The 22,565-nt window shown below is 45.9% G+C and overlaps 1 protein-coding gene and 1 long non-coding RNA gene across 2 annotated transcripts in view; both read left to right on the forward strand.

The window, feature by feature from the left end:
* Positions 1-22,565, forward strand: part of LOC127003883 (X-ray repair cross-complementing protein 5-like) — a 47,224-nt gene that overhangs the window by 1,288 nt on the left and 23,371 nt on the right. Inside the window, exons 2-6 of the mRNA XM_050870990.1 lie at positions 4,148-4,255; positions 8,140-8,242; positions 9,725-10,044; positions 14,493-15,655; positions 21,179-21,320. Of these exons, the coding sequence (XP_050726947.1) occupies positions 4,148-4,255; positions 8,140-8,242; positions 9,725-10,044; positions 14,493-15,655; positions 21,179-21,320 (1,836 nt within the window). The remainder of the gene's footprint in view (positions 1-4,147; positions 4,256-8,139; positions 8,243-9,724; positions 10,045-14,492; positions 15,656-21,178; positions 21,321-22,565) is intronic.
* LOC127003682 (uncharacterized) lies at positions 17,087-18,901 on the forward strand. Its single transcript, XR_007757321.1, has 3 exons — positions 17,087-18,090; positions 18,188-18,385; positions 18,485-18,901. It is a non-coding gene; the product is annotated as an uncharacterized LOC127003682 (long non-coding RNA).

A 22,565-nucleotide genomic window follows, 5' to 3' on the forward strand; every position in this document is an offset into this window, starting at 1 on the left:
GAATCTTGCAATCGTCATACCCATGGCTAGGGTGGGAAGTGCCGCAGTGAGATGGGCAACTCTCTGAACATATACCAAAAATAACAGATTTGCTCTGGCGACGGCCGCGGCGGCGGTGCAGCTGGTGTGTTGCGAGAAATACCTCCTCACAGAAATGAGTCACATATACATGGGGGGGGTCCTACGCCCCCCTGGTTAGAAGCGGGGATCGAGGGGGTCGCAGCCCCCCTGTTAGCAGGTCATAAAGTTTGGTTGGAATAGTTTAAATATGCTCCCCGACCCTAAACCCTCTGCGAGCTATTTTGCAGCGGCGGCACCGTCGCCGCTGCCAGAGGAGGCGACGCTTTCATAAACATTATCCCCTATTTTCAGGAGTAAAAAAAAGTCCTTGAATTGGATTTTGAAATCATTTCCATGACTGTTGAAGGTTTGTAGAAAAGATATATGAAGAGATAGTGATGTTTCATAAAGTAGATAATGAGATACACACTGCTGTATTGCTTTTCCGTCACAAATAGAAGGGGGGTCGAGGGGTCTTGTTAGGTAGGTTATGTTAAGTTAGGTTAGGTTAGTTTCAATGGTTAATATGTAGGAGGAGTAGGTGTGGTCTGTGAAGCACAAGGGACACATATTCTATATTGTTTATACCTCAGTGTATGCAAATTAATCTATTGAGCATCGGAAATGGTCTGGAACATATGTTCAAAGGGTGGGGGGGCTCGAGTGAAAGGGCATATACATACATTTGTTTTGGTGGCGGCGGCGGCCAATGGGAGGTGAGCAGTGTTGCCAACGATCCAGTTAGCGATGATACGCTTGGTTAGCAGTGGTACCATAGGTTAGCGATTAGTCCACGCTTGTGAGAGCAGGTCCACCACGCATGGTTATTTGTTTTTTTTTTAGAACACCCAGCCCAACTGCTGCCATGCTGAGGGCCGTTATAGTATTAGGTAAAGGTGCGTGTTCTAAAATAAAAGTAATAACCACGCGTGGTGGATCTGCATGCGTGGGCTAATTGCTTATAAAACGCTAACCAAGCCTTGGATCGTTGGCAATACTGCTCACTTCCCAATGGCCGCTTCCACCGCCACCGCCACCCAAACAAATGTATGTACATGCCTTTTCACTACCATCGCTAACCACCCTAAAACAGGTGGCGGTATTTGTCCGCCACGTTTTGCTAATGTAGTTTAAAAATAATTTGTGACTATTGAGAGAGAGAGAGAAACCTCACTCGTTCGCTTGCATAGAAAACGGGTGTGAACGGCAGAGCAGGGCAGAGTGTGCTACGGGGAACCGTGGTGCTCCTGATATATATGTACCCCCTCTAAAAGTAGGTTTTTTACTGGTTTGCGCAGAAAAAAACTATGTACACTAAAAAGTAGTCATATTTTGCCCTCCCGGAGCTCATCTTTAATCCTAGAATCTAGAGTCCGGGTTGATAGGTGGTCTTCTGGACAGCATGTGGGTAGTTTTAAGCCACTCGGCGGCGACTGAAAAATCCCAGCTTGGTGGCACCGGGCGGGGATTGAACTCGCGTCCTCCTGAACGCGGCGCCGTCACACTATCCATTCAGCCACTGCCAATTTTGCGAGAAATACCTCCTCGCGGAAATAAGTCGCTCTGCTGTCCAGTACGCATGTCTGCTTGGGGAAAACACAGCAGAAAAAACAGTAATTTGGCTGTTTTTGTTCTAGTTTGTCCACTTGTGATCTTTGTGAGCGCTGAGTGAACTATAGAAACCGTAAGCTAGTTGAACCTCTCTGCAAGCTATCTTGCGGCATCAGCGGCGGGTGCACCAAGGCATTGAAAAGTAGGGATAGAAAAAGATTTAAGAATGAGCCAACAAGCTGTGTAATGTGTGGAGCAGTTAAAGAAGATTTGAACCACTTTCTGATGCAGTGTGATGCTTATAGGGAAGAACGGGGGAAAATTTAATGTTGCAACGACCCTATGACGAAGACGAGGAAAATATACTCCTTTTGATGAGCAAGTGATTGAACAAAGTAAAAGAACGATCTATAAACTCTGGGAAATACAAGAGAAAAAGATAAACTCAAATAGTGAAGCTAAATCAAATATACGGCTGGTATTTTAAGACACTTTCGTTTCTCACTTCAACTATTTCTAAAGGTCAGAGAAGGGATCAGTTGGGTTCTAATGAGTGTTATTTTAGGCTCATGCTACTGAAGAAGGATCAAACTACCACCAGGGTCATAAAACTACTACTGGAAATGCCCTAAAGTCATACGAAAGCCTTGTCAAATTTGTGAACTTGGGCGACGAAATCTTTTTAAATACGACCCTAAAAATCGTTTTTTCGCAATCATTTTAAGACACTTTCGTTTCTCACTTCAACTATTTCTAAAGGTAAGAGAAGGGATCACTCGGGTTCTAATGAGTGTTTTTTTAGGCTCATGCTACTGAAGAAGGATCAAACTACCACCAGGGTCATAAAACTACTACTGGAAATGCCCTAAAGTCATACGAAAGCCTTGTCAATTTTGTGAACTTGGGCGACGAAATCTTTTTAAATACGACCCTAAGACCCAGACCCAGACCACAAGACCACATCAGGAAGTGCCGATTCAAAGGCAAGACTTCCACAATCTACCTCGACCTGAACCTGAGTCAATCATTTAGTGTTTTAATGATTTGTGACAGAAACAGTTTGTACATTATTTCCTAACACACTGAAAACTACCAGAAAAAAATAGTTTTGTCCAACAGTGTCCCACGGGTGACGTTCTGGAAATTTACCAGTTGCAGATGGTGACCCGGGAGATTGGTTATGACCTGTTATGCTACTAATAACCTGTAATGCTGGTAGGCTGTTGAATTGTTAGCTCAGGATTACATAAAACTCTGACCTCACCTCAATACAGTCATCCCCCGTTCATGGTATTTCGATTCGGACTTGCCGCGCGAAACCGCGAACGGCGGGACTATAACCCTATGGGAAAATATGCATTTGGGGAAGTCACCTCTGACACGTCATATAAAACATGTTTTTTTCGTTCTTTTTAATGACTGAAATGAGACAAGACCTTGTTAGACAACAATATGTAATCAACACTCACCCTGGGGTCAAAATTTAGTAGCACAGAAGACCCAAAAGTAGCCCAATTTGCGATAAGTAGCCCAATCTGGCAACACTGCAGTGTGGCGGCGCGTGAATTTTTTTTTTTTAGGATAATGTTGCTATGAGAAAATCTCGACCAATAGCAGTCGTCCCTGAGTGAGCTGCTGGCCAATAGGAAAGCATGACGTCACAGTTCAACCGTGACGCCACTCAGGAGCAACCTAACGCCCATTGCCCCGCCTCCCTCCTCTCCCTTCCTCCTCTCTGCCTCCTCCTCCCTCCCTCCTCTGCCTTCCTCCCTCCTCTCCCTTCCCCCTCCTCTCTGCCTCCTCCCTCCCTCCTCTCTGCCTTCCTCCTCCGCCTCCCTTCCCCCATCCTCTCTGCCTCCCTCCCCCCTCTCTGCCTTCCTCCCTCCTCTCTCCCTTCCCCCCTCCTCTCTGCCTCCCTCCCTCCCTCCTCTCTGCCTTCCTCCCTCCTCTCTCCCTTCCCCCCTCCTCTCTCTGCCTCCCTCCCTCCCTCTCTCCCCTTCCCCCTCCCTCCTCTGCCTCCCTCCCTCCCTCCTCTCTGCCTTCCTCCTCCTCTCTCCCTACCCCCTCCTCTCTGCCTCCCTCCTCTCTGCCTTCCTCCCTCCTCTCGCCCTTCCCCCCTCCTCTCTGCCTCCCTCCCTCCTCTCTGCCTCCCTCCCTCCCTCCTCTCTGCCTCCCTCCCTCCCTCCTCTCTGCCTTCCTCCTCCCTCCTCTCTGCCTTCCTCCTCCTCTCTCCTTCCCCTCCTCTCTGCCTCCCTCCCTCCTCTGCCTTCCTATTTAGCGTCAATGCATCCACAGATATCTGAATCTGGGGCCGTGATAAGCGGGGGTCACAATTAGTTGATCATGAATACGAAAACCGCTGATGGGTGAGACCGAACGGCGGGGTGATTGTACCTCGAGTTTAGCACTATACCTTCATAACGGCAAGCTAAACTCAAAAGATACTGTAGTTATATGTGTATCATCAACCCTTTTACCTTGTGAAAGATAATGGGAAAACTTGACGTACCAAATGCTGATATTTTTTGTTCTGCAGGAGGGCATCGTGGCCGTGATGGACGTGGGCAACAATGTGTGTGCCGGGCCGGAGCCAACCTTCCTCACCAGGGCCAAGGAGTCCCTCACCAGCTTCCTCCAAAGAAAGGTTGGTCATTATTAGTGCAATTAACCCATCATTGCTTCTCCACTGGGTAGTTCTGTGTACGGTAGAACCCCTCGTAACTTGCAACCACACACACACACACACACACACACACACATGGAAGGGAAGATGCTCAAGAGACACAAAGAAATATAGAGGTTTGGAACAGATTAAGTGAAGAAATAGTATCGGCGAAGTGTGTGCAAAGATTCAAGGAAAAGTTGGATAATTATAGATACGGAGACGGGACCACATGAGTGTAAGCCCAGGCCCTGTAAAATTACAACTAGGTAAATACACACACACACACACACACACACTGAAGGGAGGAAGGAAGGAAGAAAGAAAGAGAACAGAGACAGCGGGATGGATGTAAAAGAAAGGCAGGGAGGGGAGGCCGCATCCTTGAGCCGAGGTGGTGGTCAGTAATGGCTACTCAACTCAAAGGAAGAGGAACTCCACACACATAAGATATATATAGGCCTAACTTATCAACCCCCTCCTCCCTTTGTGTGTGCGTGTATAAATGTATAAATCAACCCCTTTGACTGTCGAACCTCTTGGGCCATTTTCTGCTTCCAAAAACTCAAAGGGTTTTTTCCGGAAGGGAAGAGAAGGTGTCGGAGGGAAACTGTTGGAATCTGGCAAGGGGTCGAGAGAGGCACATCTTCATCAGCCCCTCCGCATATGTTTTACGTCAAACTTGTACAGGTAACTCTGGATTTCCGCGAGTATTGTGTCCTTGAAGAGGTGGCGTAAATCCAAAACAATGTAGTAAATCCAACAAGAGGTAGGTTTGTACCTTTATTGCTTACTGTATCACTCTGACTCCTCTCCCTCTCGTGGTTCCTCCTCTGGCTGCCCTTCCTCTCCTGGTAGCACAGCAGCGAGGGTGTTGTTGTTGTTGTTGTTGAGCAGCGTGGGTACTGTATTGTTGTTCAAGTGGCGCGCGGGAAAAACTGAGCTCGGCTGTGTGGCCGTGTGAGTCCAGTTGTGTGAGACATCTGGTGGACACTCCATAAAATATCGCGTAGAAGTGAAAAAAACATGTAAATTAAACATTTATTTGGATTTTGGACCACGCGTTATTTCAAAAACGCGTAAACCAAACTCGCGTAAATCGAGAGTTACTTGTAGTTCAGTTTTGTAACATTGCACCGTGTTGCGTGGCTAAAGGGTCAGTCAAGCGCAGGGCAAGGGCTAGGACAAGGCACGCTCATGAGGACAGAGGTGGGATGTGGGGGGAGGATAGGAGCCAGGCATGGGAACACCACTGTCCTATGTGGGACATTTTAACCCGATAGCAGTGACGGGCCAAATTTGTGCCATGATATAAACCCCCCAAAACAGATGATACATAATCTGATCACAAATGCTTTGATATACATTATGAAATGGTTTGTGTGAGGGGTGATTTTTTTTCATTTTTCTCGCTTAGAGGGACCATTAACCCTTTCCTTGCGCGTGGTGTGGACACGACTATCCCCTCAGGCGCAGTCGGGCAGCCCAATGGGGGGTCTCTTTTAACCTCTGTATCTCAAAAACTATTCATCACAGCTAAAAACCAAAACACCATTGGAAAGAGGAGGTCCAGATCTATAGGAGTTGGTTATGTATGCCTCTCTTGTGAACGTACATGCACGTTCAGGGAATGTTGAATGTTAACACTTACGTCAGTTCATGCGTGATGATTAGCCATATTGAGGGAACTGCGGACATCTCTCCTTCAGACTCTGCCAAGGAAGCATTGCCAACTGCAATATTTACAACTATTTGGTCAAAGAATCAGTCGTGTGATAGGTGAAGCTATGCAAAAATGCCGCTATATTGGGCAAGAACATCCACCAGTTACTCGTCCATAGATTTGCTGCGCTGGGCTGATATGATTTTAAACCAAATTTAGTGATGAACCCACTCAATTGGCAATCCTGTGTTGTGAGAATTAGTGTTGGAACACTCTCATACGCGGGAGATTTGAGTGCGGCTGGAGCTTGCAGCGAGCGTTTAGCACCACCAGCAAATACGCTTAACGCTCACTGCCAGCGTTTAGCACCACCAGCAAATACGCCTAACACTCACTGCCAGCATTTAGCACCACCAGCAAATACGCCTAACACTCACTGCCAGCATTTAGCACCACCAGCAAATACGCCTAACACTCACTGCCAGCGTTTAGCACCACCAGCAAATACGCCTAACACTCACTGCCAGCATTTAGCACCACCAGCAACACGCCTAACACTCACTGCCAGCATTTAGCACCACCAGCAACACGCCTAACACTCACTGCCAGCGTTAGCACCACCAGCAACACGCCTAACGCCTCACTGCCAGCATTTAGCACCACCAGCAAGCACGCTAACACTCACTGCCAGCGTTTAGCACCACCAGCAACACGCCTAACACTCACTGCCAGCATTTAGCACCACCAGCAACACGCCTAACACTCACTGCCAGCATTTAGCACCACCAGCAAATCGCCTAACACTCACTGCCAGCGTTTAGCACCACCAGCAACACGCCTAACACTCACTGCCAGCATTTAGCACCACCAGCAACACGCCTAACACTCACTGCCAGCGTTTAGCACCACCAGCAACACGCCTAACACTCACTGCCAGCATTTAGCACCACCAGCAACACGCCTAACACTCACTGCCAGCATTTAGCACCACCAGCAACACGCTAACACTCACTGCCAGCGTTAGCACCACCAGCAACACGCCTAACACTCACTGCCAGCGTTTAGCACCACCAGCAACACGCCTAACACTCACTGCCAGCATTTAGCACCACCAGCAACACGCCTAACACTCACTGCCAGCATTTAGCACCACCAGCAACACGCCTAACACTCACTGCCAGCATTTAGCACCACCAGCAACACGCCTAACACTCACTGCCAGCGTTTAGCACCACCAGCAACACGCCTAACACTCACTGCCAGCGCTTAGCACCACCAGCAACACGCCTAACACTCACTGCCAGCGCTTAGCACCACCAGCAACACGCCTAACACTCACTGCCAGCGTTAGCACCACCAGCAACACGCCTACTCACTGCCAGCATTTAGCACCACCAGCAAATCGCCTAACACTCACTGCCAGCGTTAGCACCACCAGCAACACGCCTAACACTCACTGCCAGCATTTAGCACCACCAGCAATACGCCTAACACTCACTGCCAGCGTTTAGCACCACCAGCAACACGCCTAACACTCACTGCCAGCGTTTAGCACCACCAGCAACACGCCTAACACTCACTGCCAGCATTTAGCACCACCAGCAACACGCCTAACACTTGCTGCCAGCATTTAGCACCACCAGCAACACGCCTAACGCCACTGCCAGCATTTAGCACCACCAGCAACACGCCTAACACTCACTGCCAGCGTTTAGCACCACCAGCAGATACGCCTAACACTCACTGCCAGCGTTTAGCCATGAAAGGGTTAAGCAACATGATCCCCGCTGCTATCACCACCGAGTTAATGCAATAAAGTAATCTCACCCCATCACATCTAATAATCTGTTGTTAGAATGTCTTCAGCTTTTGTCTGTTCACAAATATATGGGCCGCTTTCAGTCATTTTGTTTGTTTTGATCGTTACCAATGGCTGTTATCGCCGCTATAGTATTTCCACGTAAAACTGGCCGATGGGGTAGTGGCCGCTGCGGGGTTAGCCTAGCCCCGCACCTTGCCACACACTCTCAACACCTCTCGCTTCCTCTGCAGCGTCGATCGCCGCCATTGGTAACGATCAAAACAAACAAAGTGAGTGTGAAAGTGGCCCTAGGACTTCATAGTGACTCTTTGTATGTATAAAACTCATGCACCAAAACTATGGCTGCCAACAATTGCCTAAAATGAACACTCTTTGGTACAGATTTTTGCCCGCAACTGCCATGACATTGTTGGCACTGTCCTGTTTGGCACCTCAGGGACGGACAACCCTCTGGCAACGGACGGTGACTTCCAGCACGTGAAAGGTGGGACCAACTTATCATTTGTGATTTATTTATTTATTTATTTATTTATTTATTTATTTATTTATTTATTTATTTTTATTTTTACGTGTACGCCTATTGCGCCGGTAGCAGGGTTGCCAGATTATCGTATTCACCACATTGTATTCATCCTTTTTAAGCCTCAAACTCTCGTACCTACACAAACAACGATAGAAAATTGAAGTTAGCGTTAAAACTCCTATTTGTTGATGTTTGTATGTGCTTTTTTGCTATAGTCATTGGTCAGAAACTACGACAATACAATGCGATGAGTACGATAATTTGGCAACGCTGGCCGGTAGGCTTGCTTGAGGGGCCTGGATGGTGTTTGGCCCCAGCCCGTCATGGCGCAGGCAAGTGTTTATAGTGGCGCCACCTTCTCTTGGCTCATGCTGCCCCCCGGAACTCCTTCTTGATTCACTTGGACGGTTTCCTCTAGAGTCCGGGTTGATGGGTGGTCTTCAGGACAGCATGTGGGTAGTTTTAACCCCTTCACTCCGGCCGGGCCAAAACAGCGCCCCGTGCCATATCTGAGATCGTCGGTCGTGCCAAATTTCAAATGTCACCATTGAATATAACAAGTTTTCAGCCATAAACTCAACACAGTCATCATGTATTATATATGAAAACATGTAGAATTAAATGGTGCACATAAAGAAACATAAATTAATTGATAATTTTTAGATGTAAGCATGAATATAGAGATAAAATAACTTGTATATTGGCTAAAGCGAGCCAGGACGCACGTCCTCGGATATGGTACGGGGCACGCAAGGATGCAGTATCTGCGTCCTCATGTTGAAGGGGTTAATAGTCCAGTGAGGATGTTTTAAATTAGTCATTTATTTTGTCTGGTTTACCGCTAAATAAAACAATAAGAAGGATTAACTACAATTTCATTAACAATACTATCACTTATCGCATTGAAGTGTTACTGTTACAAGTCCCAGGGAAACACAGGTAATTTACGATAAATGAAAATATCGTTCAGGCTCTGTGGGCATAAAGATGTACTTGCTGGTGACATCTGGCAGAGATACCTCAGTTTTTGTATATAACTGTGTATATAACTCAAGTTTCTCAGCTTCTCTACAACTCCCAAATACTATACAAGATGTTTTCCTTGGGCCGCTTTCAGTCACTTTGTTTGTTTTGATCGTTACCAATGGCGGCGATCGACGCTATAGTTTTCCACGTGAAACTGGCCGATGGGGTAGTGGCGGCTGCAGAGGAAGCGAGAGGTGTTGAGAGAGTGTGGCAAGGTGCGGGGCTAGGCTAACCCCACAGCCGCCACTACCCCATCGGCCAGTTTGACGTGTGAATACTATAGTGTCGATCGCTGCCATTGGTAACGATCAAAACAAACAAAACGACTGTGAAAGCGGCCCTAAATAACAGTAGCTTTGAGACAGGAGCCATTTTGAACCCCTGTAACCCTGTACTAACCCTCGCCTTCCTCCTCAGTGGTGCGGGAGCTGGTGGGCGTGGACTGGGAGGCCATCGAGCAGGTGCAGGCTCTGAGGTGTGGCGGCAGCAGCGGCGACTGGCTGGATGCCGTGGCGGTGGCCTTGGAGATGCTACGTAAACATGAGTTAGTTGAGAGCGGAGCCGTGGAATGGAAGGGTTTGCTAAAATTGACGACAGGCTCCGCGCTGTTGCCGAAAGAGCCACATGAAATTCAAGTTGATGCTTATTTTATTTTATTTATTTATTTATTTATTTATTTATTTATTTATTTTATTTATTTATTTATTTATTTATTTATTTTTTTTTTTACGTGTACACCTATAGCACCAGTAGGCTTGCTTTAGGGGCCTGGATGGTGTTCGGCCCCAGCCCATCATGGCGCAGGCAAGTGTTTATAGTGGCGCCATCTTCTCTTGGCTCATGCTGCCCCCCGGAACTCCTTCTTGATTCACTTGGACGGTTTCCTCTAGAGTCCGGGTTGATGGGTGGTCTTCAGGACAGCATGTGGGTAGTTTTAAGCCACTCGGCGGTGACTGAAAAATCCCAGGTGGTAGCGTGGGGATTCAAACCCGTGTCGTCCATCACGTGGTGAATGTGGGCCCAGCACGCTACCACTCAGCCACCACCTACCCCGCCTATTCGTGTGGGTGTGCTCTAGGTGTGGTCAGGATCCGGAAGTACCCAAAGTACATAGGGGGCTTCGTGGTGCAGTGGTTAGCACACTCGGCTCACAACCGAGAGAGCCCGGGTTCGATTCCCGGGCGGAGTGGAAAAATTTGGGTGGCTTTTCCGATACCCTACGCCCCTGTCCACCCAGCAGTGAATGGGTACCAGGTATTAATCGGCGGTTGTGTCCCGTCTCCTGGGGTCTGTTCCCTTCTCCTATAATTCCTTCCCCTTCTGTCTCTCTCCGGCATATGACCACAGATGTTGCGTCCACTAAACCAAACTTTCCAAATGTTCCCTTCTATAATTCTTTCCCCTTCTGTCTCTCTCCGGCATATGACCACAGATGTTGCGCCCACTAAACCAAACTTTCCAACTGTTCCCTTCTCCTATAATTCCTTCCCCTTCTGTCTCTCTCCGGCATATGACCACAGATGTTGCGCCCACTAAACAAAACTTTCCAACTGTTCCCTTCTCCTATAATTCCTTCCCCTTCTGTCTCTCTCCGGCATATGACCACAGATGTTGCGCCCACTAAACAAAACTTTCCAACTGTTCCCTTCTCCTATAATTCCTTCCCCTTCTGTCTCTCTCCGGCATATGACCACAGATGTTGCGCCCACTAAACAAAACTTTCCAACTTCGAGCACAAAGAAAACTCCACTCTGTTAGCATCAGTTTGAATTTCACATGGCTCTTTCAGTGACATATACGCCTCCGTGGTCTAGTGGTCAGCGTGCCTGGCTTCTACTCTGCGGGCCCAGGTTTGAATCCCGCCCCGGGCAGTCGGCGTGCAGCTCAGCCAGCTGTTCATCCTCCCTCTGGGGCTGGTGGATAAATGGGTACCTGGGAAAACCTGGGGAAGGTAAACTGTGGTAACCCAGATGTCACACTGGCCCTGTGTCCCGGGTAATGGGCTCCCTCCCACCACATGCTCAAGGGTCAATGTTACGGAGATGAGCGCCGAGGCCATGCGCTGCTACAGTGTATGCCCCAAACTTTACCTTTTCGATGACAAAATTATGCCGGTGATCAAGGAGGCCAAGCTCTCCTATTCAGTGGCTTTAAGGGAAGTGTGCGTGGATTGTTTGCTTGCTTGCTTATGTGGTTTGATTTCCTCACCACAACTTTGCCAGATTGATGTACTCCGCCTTTAACCCGGTAGCAGCGACGGGCCAAAACCGCCCTGTACCATATCCGAGATTGCCGTGCGCGCCAAATTTCAAATGTCGCTATTGAATATAACAAGTTTTCAGCCATAAACTCAACACAATCATCATGTATTATATATGAAAACATGCAGAATTAAATGGTGCACATAAAGAAACATAAATTAACTGATAATTTTGAGATGTAAGCATGAATATAAAGATAAGATAATTTGTATATTAGCTCAAGGGGGAAAGTTTTCAATTTTGGATGAAAAAATAAGAAAAAAAATAATCACATGAATCAGTTGTAGCAGTGCGGAGATTATAAATACGTTGCCAGGCCTAAAACCCTGTTCTTTCCCTTTAAAATTTAAAGGTCTCGTAGCACGTGGGCCCGCTAAGCCACGCCCCTCTCCCTACTCATGTCTTTCTTGTTAGTTTTTATGCGTTTTTACGCATAAAATGGAACATTCTTTCTTCCTAAACAAGTGTACGAGACTTTTGGCTGTCGGTACTCAGCCCGCATCGTGCCGGCAACACGACTCAGAACCTCCATAGCCTCGTACGTGACTGTACGTACAGCCTTTCTCTTGCCCTTTTCCTCAATCGGAGACAGTTTACGGCCTGCAGTGCTGTGTTGAAGCTCAACAATGGGCAGAAAAAGCAGAAGGCATGTTGAACTGAGTAAAAGAGCTACGGGAAGGTGGAAAAGTTACTGGCAAGATACAAAAGAACGTATATCCCAGCCGCCTGCCCGACCACAAGCACCTCACGCTGCTGGTACTGCTCCCACCCTCACTCCCCAGCCTGTTGTCGAGAGAGATGTGACTGCCGCAGAATTCAGACATAGCCTAGTACCTGCAGAGCTCAGGGAGACGAAGGATAAAGACGAGGAGGATAACAGACTCGTGATAATGTCTGTTCATAGACCGAAACAGTTGCTTAGCATGATCAAGTGTGACTCGTGTGGCGGTGAAGTGGTGAATTACATCAAGGCCAAGTACTTTGATTGTTATGTGAGTGCTAAATGCAGTGAGTGTAGGATGATGGTGTTACACAGTGGTACAGGTCACCCCTTTGTTATGTGAGTGTAGGATGATGGTATTACACAGTGGTACAGGTCACCCCTTTGTTATGTGAGTGTAGGATGATGGTGTTACACAATGGTACAGGTCACCCCTTTGTTATGTGAGTGTAGGATGATGGTGTTACACAGTGGTACAGGTCACCCCTTTGTTATGTGAGTGTAGGATGATGGTGTTACACAGTGGTACAGGTCACCCCTTTGTTATGTGAGTGTAGGATGATGGTGTTACACAATGGTACAGGTCACCCCTTTGTTATGTGAGTGTAGGATGATGGTGTTACACAGTGGTACAGGTCACCCCTTTGTTATGTGAGTGTAGGATGATGGTGTTACACAATGGTACAGGTCACCCCTTTGTTATGTGAGTGTAGGATGATGGTGTTACACAATGGTACAGGTCACCCCTTTGTTATGTGAGTGTAGGATGCTGGTGTTACACAATGGTACAGGTCACCCCTTTGTTATGTGAGTGTAGGATGATGGTGTTACACAATGGTACAGGTCACCCCTTTGTTATGTGAGTGTAGGATGATGGTGTTACACAGTGGTACAGGTCACCCCTTTGTTATGTGAGTGTAGGATGATGGTGTTACACAATGGTACAGGTCACCCCTTTGTTATGTGAGTGTAGGATGCTGGTGTTACACAGTGGTACAGGTCACCCCTTTGTTATGTGAGTGTAGGATGATGGTGTTACACAGTGGTACAGGTCACCCCTTTGTTATGTGAGTGTAGGATGATGGTGTTACACAATGGTACAGGTCACCCTTTTGTTATGTGAGTGTAGGATGATGGTGTTACACAATGGTACAGGTCACCCCTTTGTTATGTGAGTGTAGGATAATGGTATTACACAATGGTACAGGTCACCCCTTTGTTATGTGAGTGTAGGATGATGGTGTTACACAGTGGTACAGGTCACCCCTTTGTTATGTGAGTGTAGGATGATGGTGTTACACAGTGGTACAGGTCACCCCTTTGTTATGTGAGTGTAGGATGATGGTGTTACACAATGGTACAGGTCACCCCTTTGTTATGTGAGTGTAGGATGATGGTGTTACACAATGGTACAGGTCACCCCTTTGTTATGTGAGTGTAGGATGATGGTGTTACACAATGGTACAGGTCACCCCTTTGGAGCGAAAAACTTTCGGCCTTAAGCTCGCCAGGACGCCGTTTGGGCATCCTCGGATATGGTACAGGGCACGCAAGGACGCAGTATACGCATCCTCATGTTGAAGGGGTTAACGTTTGCCGATTTCCAACCCCAAAACCAGCCTCCTCGACCACAATAACTGCCTTCACATATACTTCACATTAAAATGGTTAGTTATCTCTGTTTCTTTGCAACAGTTAAGGATCAGAAACAGGTAAACACAATGCTCTGAGTACGATAATCTGGCAACAGTGCCGCACCACCTTATCAGAGGGAAGAGTCACAAACAAAATATAAAGGGCTGGATATCACACCCGACTGCACTAACTAAACATGTCATACTACCTAGGAATGAGGCAACGAAATTTAGCCGGAGTGTTTCATATATTTACGTTTTAAAAGTGTACTGTTTGGTAGCCTACGCATTGTGAACAGTCATCAGTGTTAATAATATGCAGGCAGCAATAACAAATACCGTCAATTATAGTTGATTATAGGTTGAAAATATTGGTAATGTCACAAATAGCTGTTTTGTTAGTTTACAAGATTACTGATTATGATTATTAAACAGCCTCGAAGCTGTCCACCACCGAGAAAATTAGCAGGCTTTATATTAATTAAACAGGTATTTGCGACATTACTTACTAATATTTTTTTTACTCAAAATCGACCATTCTTTGATGTAGGAGCAGCGAGTAGCGGGCTTTTTTTTTTTCAATAGTTTCCTTTTTCTGTGCCCTTGAGCTGTCTCCTTTGTTGAAAAAAAAAAATGATAATAAAAAATTGAGTTGTACTAATACAAATCAACCTCTCCACAGTCCACACAGCGGGCTCAAGCTGGAGAAGCGGAAGATAGTGCTGTTTACGGACTTCAGCGGTGAGTTCAGCAAGTCCCGCTACAAGGAGGTGGAACAGGAACTCAAGGACAGCGAAACACGGCTGGTCGTCATCGGGCCAGAGTTTTCTGAGGACTTCGATGAGGAGGATCAGGACGAGCACCAGCCTGGGTCTTCTAATGGCGGCGAGGGTCACAGCAAACCCCCAAAGACGCAGCCGCTGAACTGGAACGGCAAGGCTAAGACTGTGGTGCAGATGGCGGGGGAAGCCTTGGCGACGGAGATGGCTGCGCTGTGTGACGGGCTCGTGTGCTCCTTTGACAACGCCATGGCCCAGCTAATGTACTTTGAGAAGAGCAACAAGACCACTGCCTGCTGGAACACGACCCTAGACATCGGCGCTGCGTTCAAGATCCCTATTACAGGCCGGATCATGGTGCAGCAAGCCCCCATCCCAAGCTGGAAGAAGTTTTACAGGGATGACCGGACGCAGGTGATCAGCAAGGAGGGTTCGTATCACCTCATGGACGAGAGACAGACGGAGGTGCCGGAGGAGGAGGTCATTAGCGGCTACCTCTACGGCACCACCCTCGTCCCGTGCTCCAACGAAGACATGTCCAGGATGTACTGCTCCAATAGCCCTCGCAGCATGAGTGTTACGGGGTTCACCGAGGCGAGTCGAGTGCGCCACCACCTCAGGACAGGCAACCAGGTGCTGGCGGTGATGGCACGGGGCGGTGACGAGCCAGCAGCCCGGGCGTTGTCAGCGCTGATCCATGCCCTGGCGGAGCTGGACATGGTGGCCATCACTAGGAGAGTCTACAGCAAGAACTACAACCCCAAGATGGGCGCGCTGTTCCCCGAGGTTACCAAGGACGGCGAGTGTCTCCTGTGGATCCAGCTTCCCTATAGCATGGAGGTTGTGTCCCTGGCCTTCCCATCTCTCCAGAGCAGGATGGCGAAGCTCAAGGAGGAGGAGAAGGATGCCGTCGACAGCCTCATAGACGCCATGACCCTGTCGCAGGCCGGGGAGTAAGTGACTTTGGCCAGTTTTACAGTCCAGTACAGGAAGTTTGTGAGCTCCCCAACCAAGGACAAAATACGACAAAAATTCCTTGTTTGGCGTTGATATATGGCCAGTTCGACAATCCAAAACCGAGTCACTTTAAGCGCCCAAACCAAAGTATATTCTCCACAATGATCGGCTATTTCCACTCAATACTATACTGATAAAATAAATTCCCTGTGTAGTTCCCTAAAGTTAACTCCTCCTTTTTATATTAACGCCAAACACTAAGGGTCGTATTTTAAGACATTCCCTCGTCCAAGAAACACCTATTTGACAAGGCTTTCGTAGGAGTTGTGGGCATTTCCAGGAGTAGTTTTTGACCCTGGTGGTAGTGTGACCCTTCCTCTGTACCATGAACCTGAAGAAACACATATGTGACAAGGCTTTCGAAGGAGTTGTGAGCATTGCCAGCAGTAGTTTTATGACCCTGGTGGTAGTGTGACCCTTCCTCTGTACCATGAACCTGAAGAAACACATATTTGACAATGCTTTCATAGGAGTTGTGAGCATTTCCAGGAGTAGTTTTTGACCCTGGTGGTAGTGTGACCCTTCCTCTGTACCATAAACCTGAAGAAACATATTTGACAAGGCTTTCATAGAAGTTGTGAGCATTTCCAGGAGTAGTTTTTGACCCTAGTGGTAGTGTGACCCTTCCTCTGTACCATGAACCTGAAGAAACACATATTTGACAAGGAGTTGTGAGCATTTCCAGGAGTAGTTTTATGACCCTGGTGGTAGTGTGACCCTTCTTCTGTACCATGAACCTGAAGAAACACATATTTGACAAGGCTTTCGTAGGAGTTGTGGGCATTTCCAGGAGTAGTTTTTGACCCTAGTGGTAGTGTGACCCTTCCTCTGTACCATGAACCTGAAGAAACACATATTTGACAAGGCTTTCGTAGGAGTTGTGAGCATTTCCAGGAGTAGTTTTTGACCCTGGTGGTAGTGTGACCCTTCCTCTGTACCATGAAGCTGAAGAAACACTCATAAGAATCTGACTGACCCCTTCTTTGACCTCTAGAAATTGGTGATGTGAGAAGCGAATTTGTCTTGTAATATAGACCTGATGCTACAAGGATTTTCGTCGGGTTCTGCGCTTGGTTGGGGAGCTTACAAACTTGCTCTATTGTTCTGTAAAACTGGGCAATAGAAAGGAGGAAATTTTAGGAAAGCACACATCAGGAAATCTCTTTATTAGTACCTGGTTTTGAGTGGATATACCAGATCATTGAGGAGAATAGAGTTTGGTTCGGGCGCTTACAATCACTCAGGCTGGTATTACAAGACTCTTTGCCTTCTCACATCAGCTATATCTAAAGGTCAAAGGGGGGATCAAATAGGTTCTAATGAGTTTTTTTTTTATGCTCAGGGTACAGAGGAAGGATGAAACTACCAACAGGGTCATAAAACTACCCCTGGAAATGCCCACAACTCCTACGAAAGCCTTGTCAAATGTGTGTTTCTTAGGTTCAGGGTACAGAGGAAGGATGAAACTACCAACAGGGTCATAAAACTACCCCTGGAAATGCCCACAACTCCTACGAAAGCCTTGTCAAATGTGTGTTTCCTTAGGTTCACAGTACAGAAGAAGGGTTAAACTACCACCAGGGTCATAAAGCTACCCCTGGAAATGCCCACAACTCCTTCGAAAGCCTTGTCAAATGTGTGTTTTCTTAGGTTCATGGTACAGAGGACGGGTCACACTACCACCAGGGTCATAAAACTACCCCTGGAAATGCCCACAACTCCTACGAAAGCCTTGTCAAATGTGTGTTTCCTAAGGTTCACAGTACAGAAGAAGGGTTAAACTACCACCAGGGTCATAAAACTACCCCTGGAAATGCCCACAACTCCTACGAAAGCCTTGTTAAATATGTGTTCTTGGGCGGCGAAATATCTCATAATACGACCCTCGGTGTTGGACTGTCGAACTGGCCCTTTGTTTCAGTATAGATGGCAAGCCTAAGCAACGTTGCCAAATAACCGTACACAGCCTCTAATATTTACCCATTTCCGACCCAAAAACTATCTCCTGGGCCCCAGTAACGGGATTAATTTGTACTTATCGTTAAGATACAGTCATCTCTCAAATAGTTTGGTTTCGGTTTTATACAGATTGTCACAGAAGATTTTTTAACCCGTCCGCTGCAATTGGCACGGATTCGGCTTTCACTGGCAGCCTGGTCACATATAGTGTCAGGTCCTTCTCTGCCTCTGTGGTGGATAGTGGAGTGTTTCCCATGTGGTATTGGTGTGCTGGATATCCCTTCACTGGTAGCCTGGTAACATACACTCCCAGGTCTTTCTCTGCCTCTTTGGTGGATAGTGGAGTGTTTCCCATGTGGTATTGGTGTGCTGGATATCCCTTCACTGGTAGCCTGGTAACATACACTCCCAGGTCTTTCTCTGCCTCTGGTGGATAGTGGAGTGTTTCCCATGTGGTATGGGTGTGCTGGATATCCCTTCACTGGCAGCCTGGTAACATACACTCCCAGGTCTTTCTCTGCCTCTGTGGTGGATAGTGGAGTGTTTCCCATGTGGTATTGGTGTGCTGGATATCCCTTCACTGGTAGCCTGGTAACATACACTCCCAGGTCTTTCTCTGCCTCTGTGGTGGATAGTGGAGTGTTTCCCATGTGGTATTGGTGTGCTGGATATCCCTTCACTGGTAGCCTGGTAACATACACTCCCAGGTCTTTCTCTGCCTCTGTGGTGGATAGTGGAGTGTTTCCCATGTGGTATTGGTGTGCTGGATATCCCTTCACTGGCAGCCTGGTAACATACACTCCCAGGTCTTTCTCTGCCTCTGTGGTGGATAGTGGAGTGTTTCCCATGTGGTATTGGTGTGCTGGATAAACTCTCCCATGGTGCAGGACTTCACATTTTTCCTCACTGAATTGTAGCAGCCACTTTTGTTCCATTCCTGTAGCTTGGTGAGGTCTTCTTGTAGGAAACCCGCAGTCAAGGGGTTAAGGATTTTTAAATTTCCTGCTTGTCGGAAAATTTCAAAATCACCCAAAAAATCGTCTATGAAAATCCACATAAAACCAAAACCGAACTATTGGAAACCGCACTGTTTGAGGGACGGTTGTACTTAATTGCTAATGTTTCTTGGCAATATAGTTACGCGTCGGAAACCGGTCAACAGTATGCTATGAGTACGATAATCTCCCGAAATTGACCTCTCTTTTTGGCCACTCCTTTGACCTCTATTCAGGAGCAGTAAGTTGCAGGCTTTTATTATATATTTTTATTTTTTTATTTATTTATTTTTTTTTTTTTACGCCCTTGAACTGTCTCCTTAGCTGTTAAAAAAAAAAAAAGGCTTTGTTTACGAAGGTGATGATATGCAAAACCACCTTTGTTTACGCCCTTGAACCGTCTCCTTAGCTGTAAAAAAAAAAAAGGCTTTGTTTACGAAGGTGATATGCATAACCGCCTTTGTTTACGCCCTTGAACCGTCTCCTTAGCTGTAAAAAAAAAAAAAGGCTTTGTTTACGAAGGTGATATGCAAAACCACCTTTGTTTACGCCCTTGAACTGTCTCCTTAGCTGTAAAAAAAAAAAAAGGCTTTGTTTACGAAGGTGATATGCATAACCACCTTTGTTTACGCCCTTGAACTGACTCCTTAGCTGTAAAAAAATTAAAAAAAGCTTTGTTTACGAAGGTGATATGCATAACCACCTTTGTTTACGCCCTTGAACCGTCTCCTTAGCTGTAAAAAAAAAAAAAAGGCTTTGTTTACGAAGGTGATGATATGCAAAACCACCTTTGTTTACGCCCTTGAACTGACTCCTTAGCTGTAAAAAAAAAAAAAGGCTTTGTTTACGAAGGTGATGATATGCAAAACCACCTTTGTTTACGCCCTTGAACCGTCTCCTTTGCTGTAAAAAAAAAAAAAAGGCTTTGTTTACGAAGGTAATGATATGCAAAACCACCTTTGTTTACGCCCTTGAACTGACTCCTTAGCTGTAAAAAAAAAAAGGCTTTGTTTACGAAGGTGATGATATGCAAAACCACCTTTGTTTACGCCCTTGAACCGTCTCCTTAGCTGTAAAAAAAAAAAGGCTTTGTTTACGAAGGTGATGATATGCAAAACCACCTTTCTTTACGCCCTTGAACTGACTCCTTAGCTGTAAAAAAAAAAAAGGCTTTGTTTACGAAGGTGATGATATGCAAAACCACATTTTTTTACTCCCTTGAACTGACTCATTAGATGTAAAAAAAAAAAGGCTTTGTTTACGAAGGTGATGATATGCATAACCACCCTTGTTTACGCCCTTGAACTGACTCCTTAGCTGTAAAAAAAAAAAGGCTTTATTTACGAAGGTGATGATATGCAAAACCACCCTTGTTTACGCCCTTGAACTGACTCCTTAGCTGTAAAAAAAAAGGCTTTATTCTAAGGTGATGATATGCAAAACCACCTTTGTTTACGCCCTTGAACTGACTCCTTAGCTGTAAAAAAAAAAAGGCTTTGTTTACGAAGGTGATGATATGCAAAACCACCCTTGTTTACGCCCTTGAACTGACTCCTTAGCTGTAAAAAAAAAAAGGCTTTATTTACGAAGGTGATGATATGCAAAACCACCTTTGTTTACGCCCTTGAACTGACTCCTTAGCTGTAAAAAAAAAAAAGGCTTTGTTTACGAAGGTGATGATATGCAAAACCGCCTTTGTTTACGCCCTTGAACTGACTCCTTAGCTGTAAAAAAAAAAGGCTTTGTTTACGAAGGTGATATGCAAAACCACCTTTCTTTACGCCCTTGAACTGACTCCTTAGCTGTAAAAAAAAAAAGACTTTGTTTACGAAGGTGATATGCAAAACCACCTTTGTTTACGCCCTTGAACTGACTCCTTAGCTGTAAAAAAAAAAAAGGCTTTGTTTACGAAGGTGATATGCAAAACCACCCTTGTTTACGCCCTTGAACTGACTCCTTAGCTGTAAAAAAAAAAAAGGCTTTGTTTACGAAGGTGATATGCAAAACCACCTTTGTTTACGCCCTTGAACCGTCTCCTTAGCTGTAAAAAAAAAAAAGGCTTTGTTTACGAAGGTGATATGCAAAACCACCTTTCTTTACGCCCTTGAACTGACTCCTTAGCTGTAAAAAAAAAAAAGACTTTGTTTACGAAGGTGATATGCAAAACCACCTTTGTTTACGCCCTTGAACTGACTCCTTAGCTGTAAAAAAAAAAAAAAAGGCTTTGTTTACGAAGGTGATATGCAAAACCACCTTTGTTTACGCCCTTGAACTGACTCCTTAGCTGTAAAAAAAAAAAAGGCTTTGTTTACGAAGGTGATATGCAAAACCACCTTTGTTTACGCCCTTGAACCGTCTCCTTAGCTGTAAAAAAAAAGAAATAAATATATAGATATAATAAGGCAAAAAAAATCCATATAAATTCCCCACCGTACACCGTGTTGCCAGGTTGTATATTTTCTGAAATCCACATAATATATATATCGGCCCAATATCTTCACTCAGGGACGAGGACGATGAGAACGAAGAGGAGTTCGACCCCAGAGAATTACTGGACCCACGTCTCCAGCATTACTACAACATCTTGACGCAGCGTGCCCTCAACCCAGGCCAGCAAGGGATACAGGAGCCTGCCCCACACATACTGGTGAGCCTCTCTGGGAGTTTTTATTTGTTTATTTTTTTTTTTTTACAGCAGAGGAGACAGTGCAAAGGCGTAAAAAAAAAGAAAACAATAATGAAAAAAAAGCTCCTGAATAGAGTGGCCAGAAAGAGAAATGTGTATGTGTTATTATTATTATTATTATTATTATTATTATTATTATTATTATTATTATTATTATTATTATTATTATTATTATTATTTTCACGTGTGTGTGTGTGTGTGTGTGTGTGTGTGTGTGTTTTTACAACAAAGGAGACAGCTCAAGGGCACATAAAAAAGGAAACAATAAAAAAAGCCCACTACTCGCTGCTCCTAAAAAAAATAATCCAAAGAGGTGGCCGAAAGAGAGGTCAATTTCGGGAGGAGAGGTGTCCTGATACCCTCCTCTTGAAAGAGTTCAAGTCGTAGGCAGGAGGAAGTACAGATGAAGGAAGATTGTTCCAGAGTTTACCAGCGTGAGGGATGAAAGAGTGAAGATGCTGGCTAACTCTTGCATAAGGGGTTTGGACAGTATAGGGATGAAAGAGTGAAGATGCTGGTTAACTCTTGCATAAGGGGTTTGGACAGTATAGGGATGAAAGAGTGAAGATGCTGGCTAACTCTTGCATAAGGGGTTTGGACAGTATAGGGATGAAAGAGTGAAGATGCTGGTTAATTCTTGCATAAGGGGTTTGGACAGTATAGGGATGAAAGAGTGAAGATGTTGGTTAACTCTTGCATAAGGGGTTTGGACAGTATAGGGATGAAAGAGTGAAGATGTTGGTTAACTCTTGCATAAGGGGTTTGGACAGTATAGGGATGAAAGAGTGAAGATGCTGGTTAACTCTTGCATAAGGGGTTTGGACAGTATAGGGATGAAAGAGTGAAGATGCTGGTTAACTCTTGCATAAGGGGTTTGGACAGTATAGGGATGAGAGAGTGAAGATGTTGGTTAACTCTTGCATAAGGGGTTTGGACAGTACAGGGATGAGCATGAGTAGAAAATCGTGTGAGGCGAGGCCGTGGGAGGGGGAAGGCATGCAGTTAGCAAGTTCAGAAGAGCAGTCAGCGTGAAAATTGCAATAGAAGATAGAAAGAGAGGCAACGTGGCGGCGGAATTTAAGTGCACAGGGCCAGACTCAGTGGCCTCTAAAGCCGGTATTTCATGGGAACGATTTTGCTCGGGACCCAGACCTTCGGGAGGTGACTTTCGCGCAGCTGCTGTGCAAACATGACATGCACTAATCA

The sequence above is a fragment of the Eriocheir sinensis genome, chromosome 26, assembly GCF_024679095.1.
Source record: "Eriocheir sinensis breed Jianghai 21 chromosome 26, ASM2467909v1, whole genome shotgun sequence".
Lineage (NCBI taxonomy): Eukaryota > Metazoa > Arthropoda > Malacostraca > Decapoda > Varunidae > Eriocheir > Eriocheir sinensis.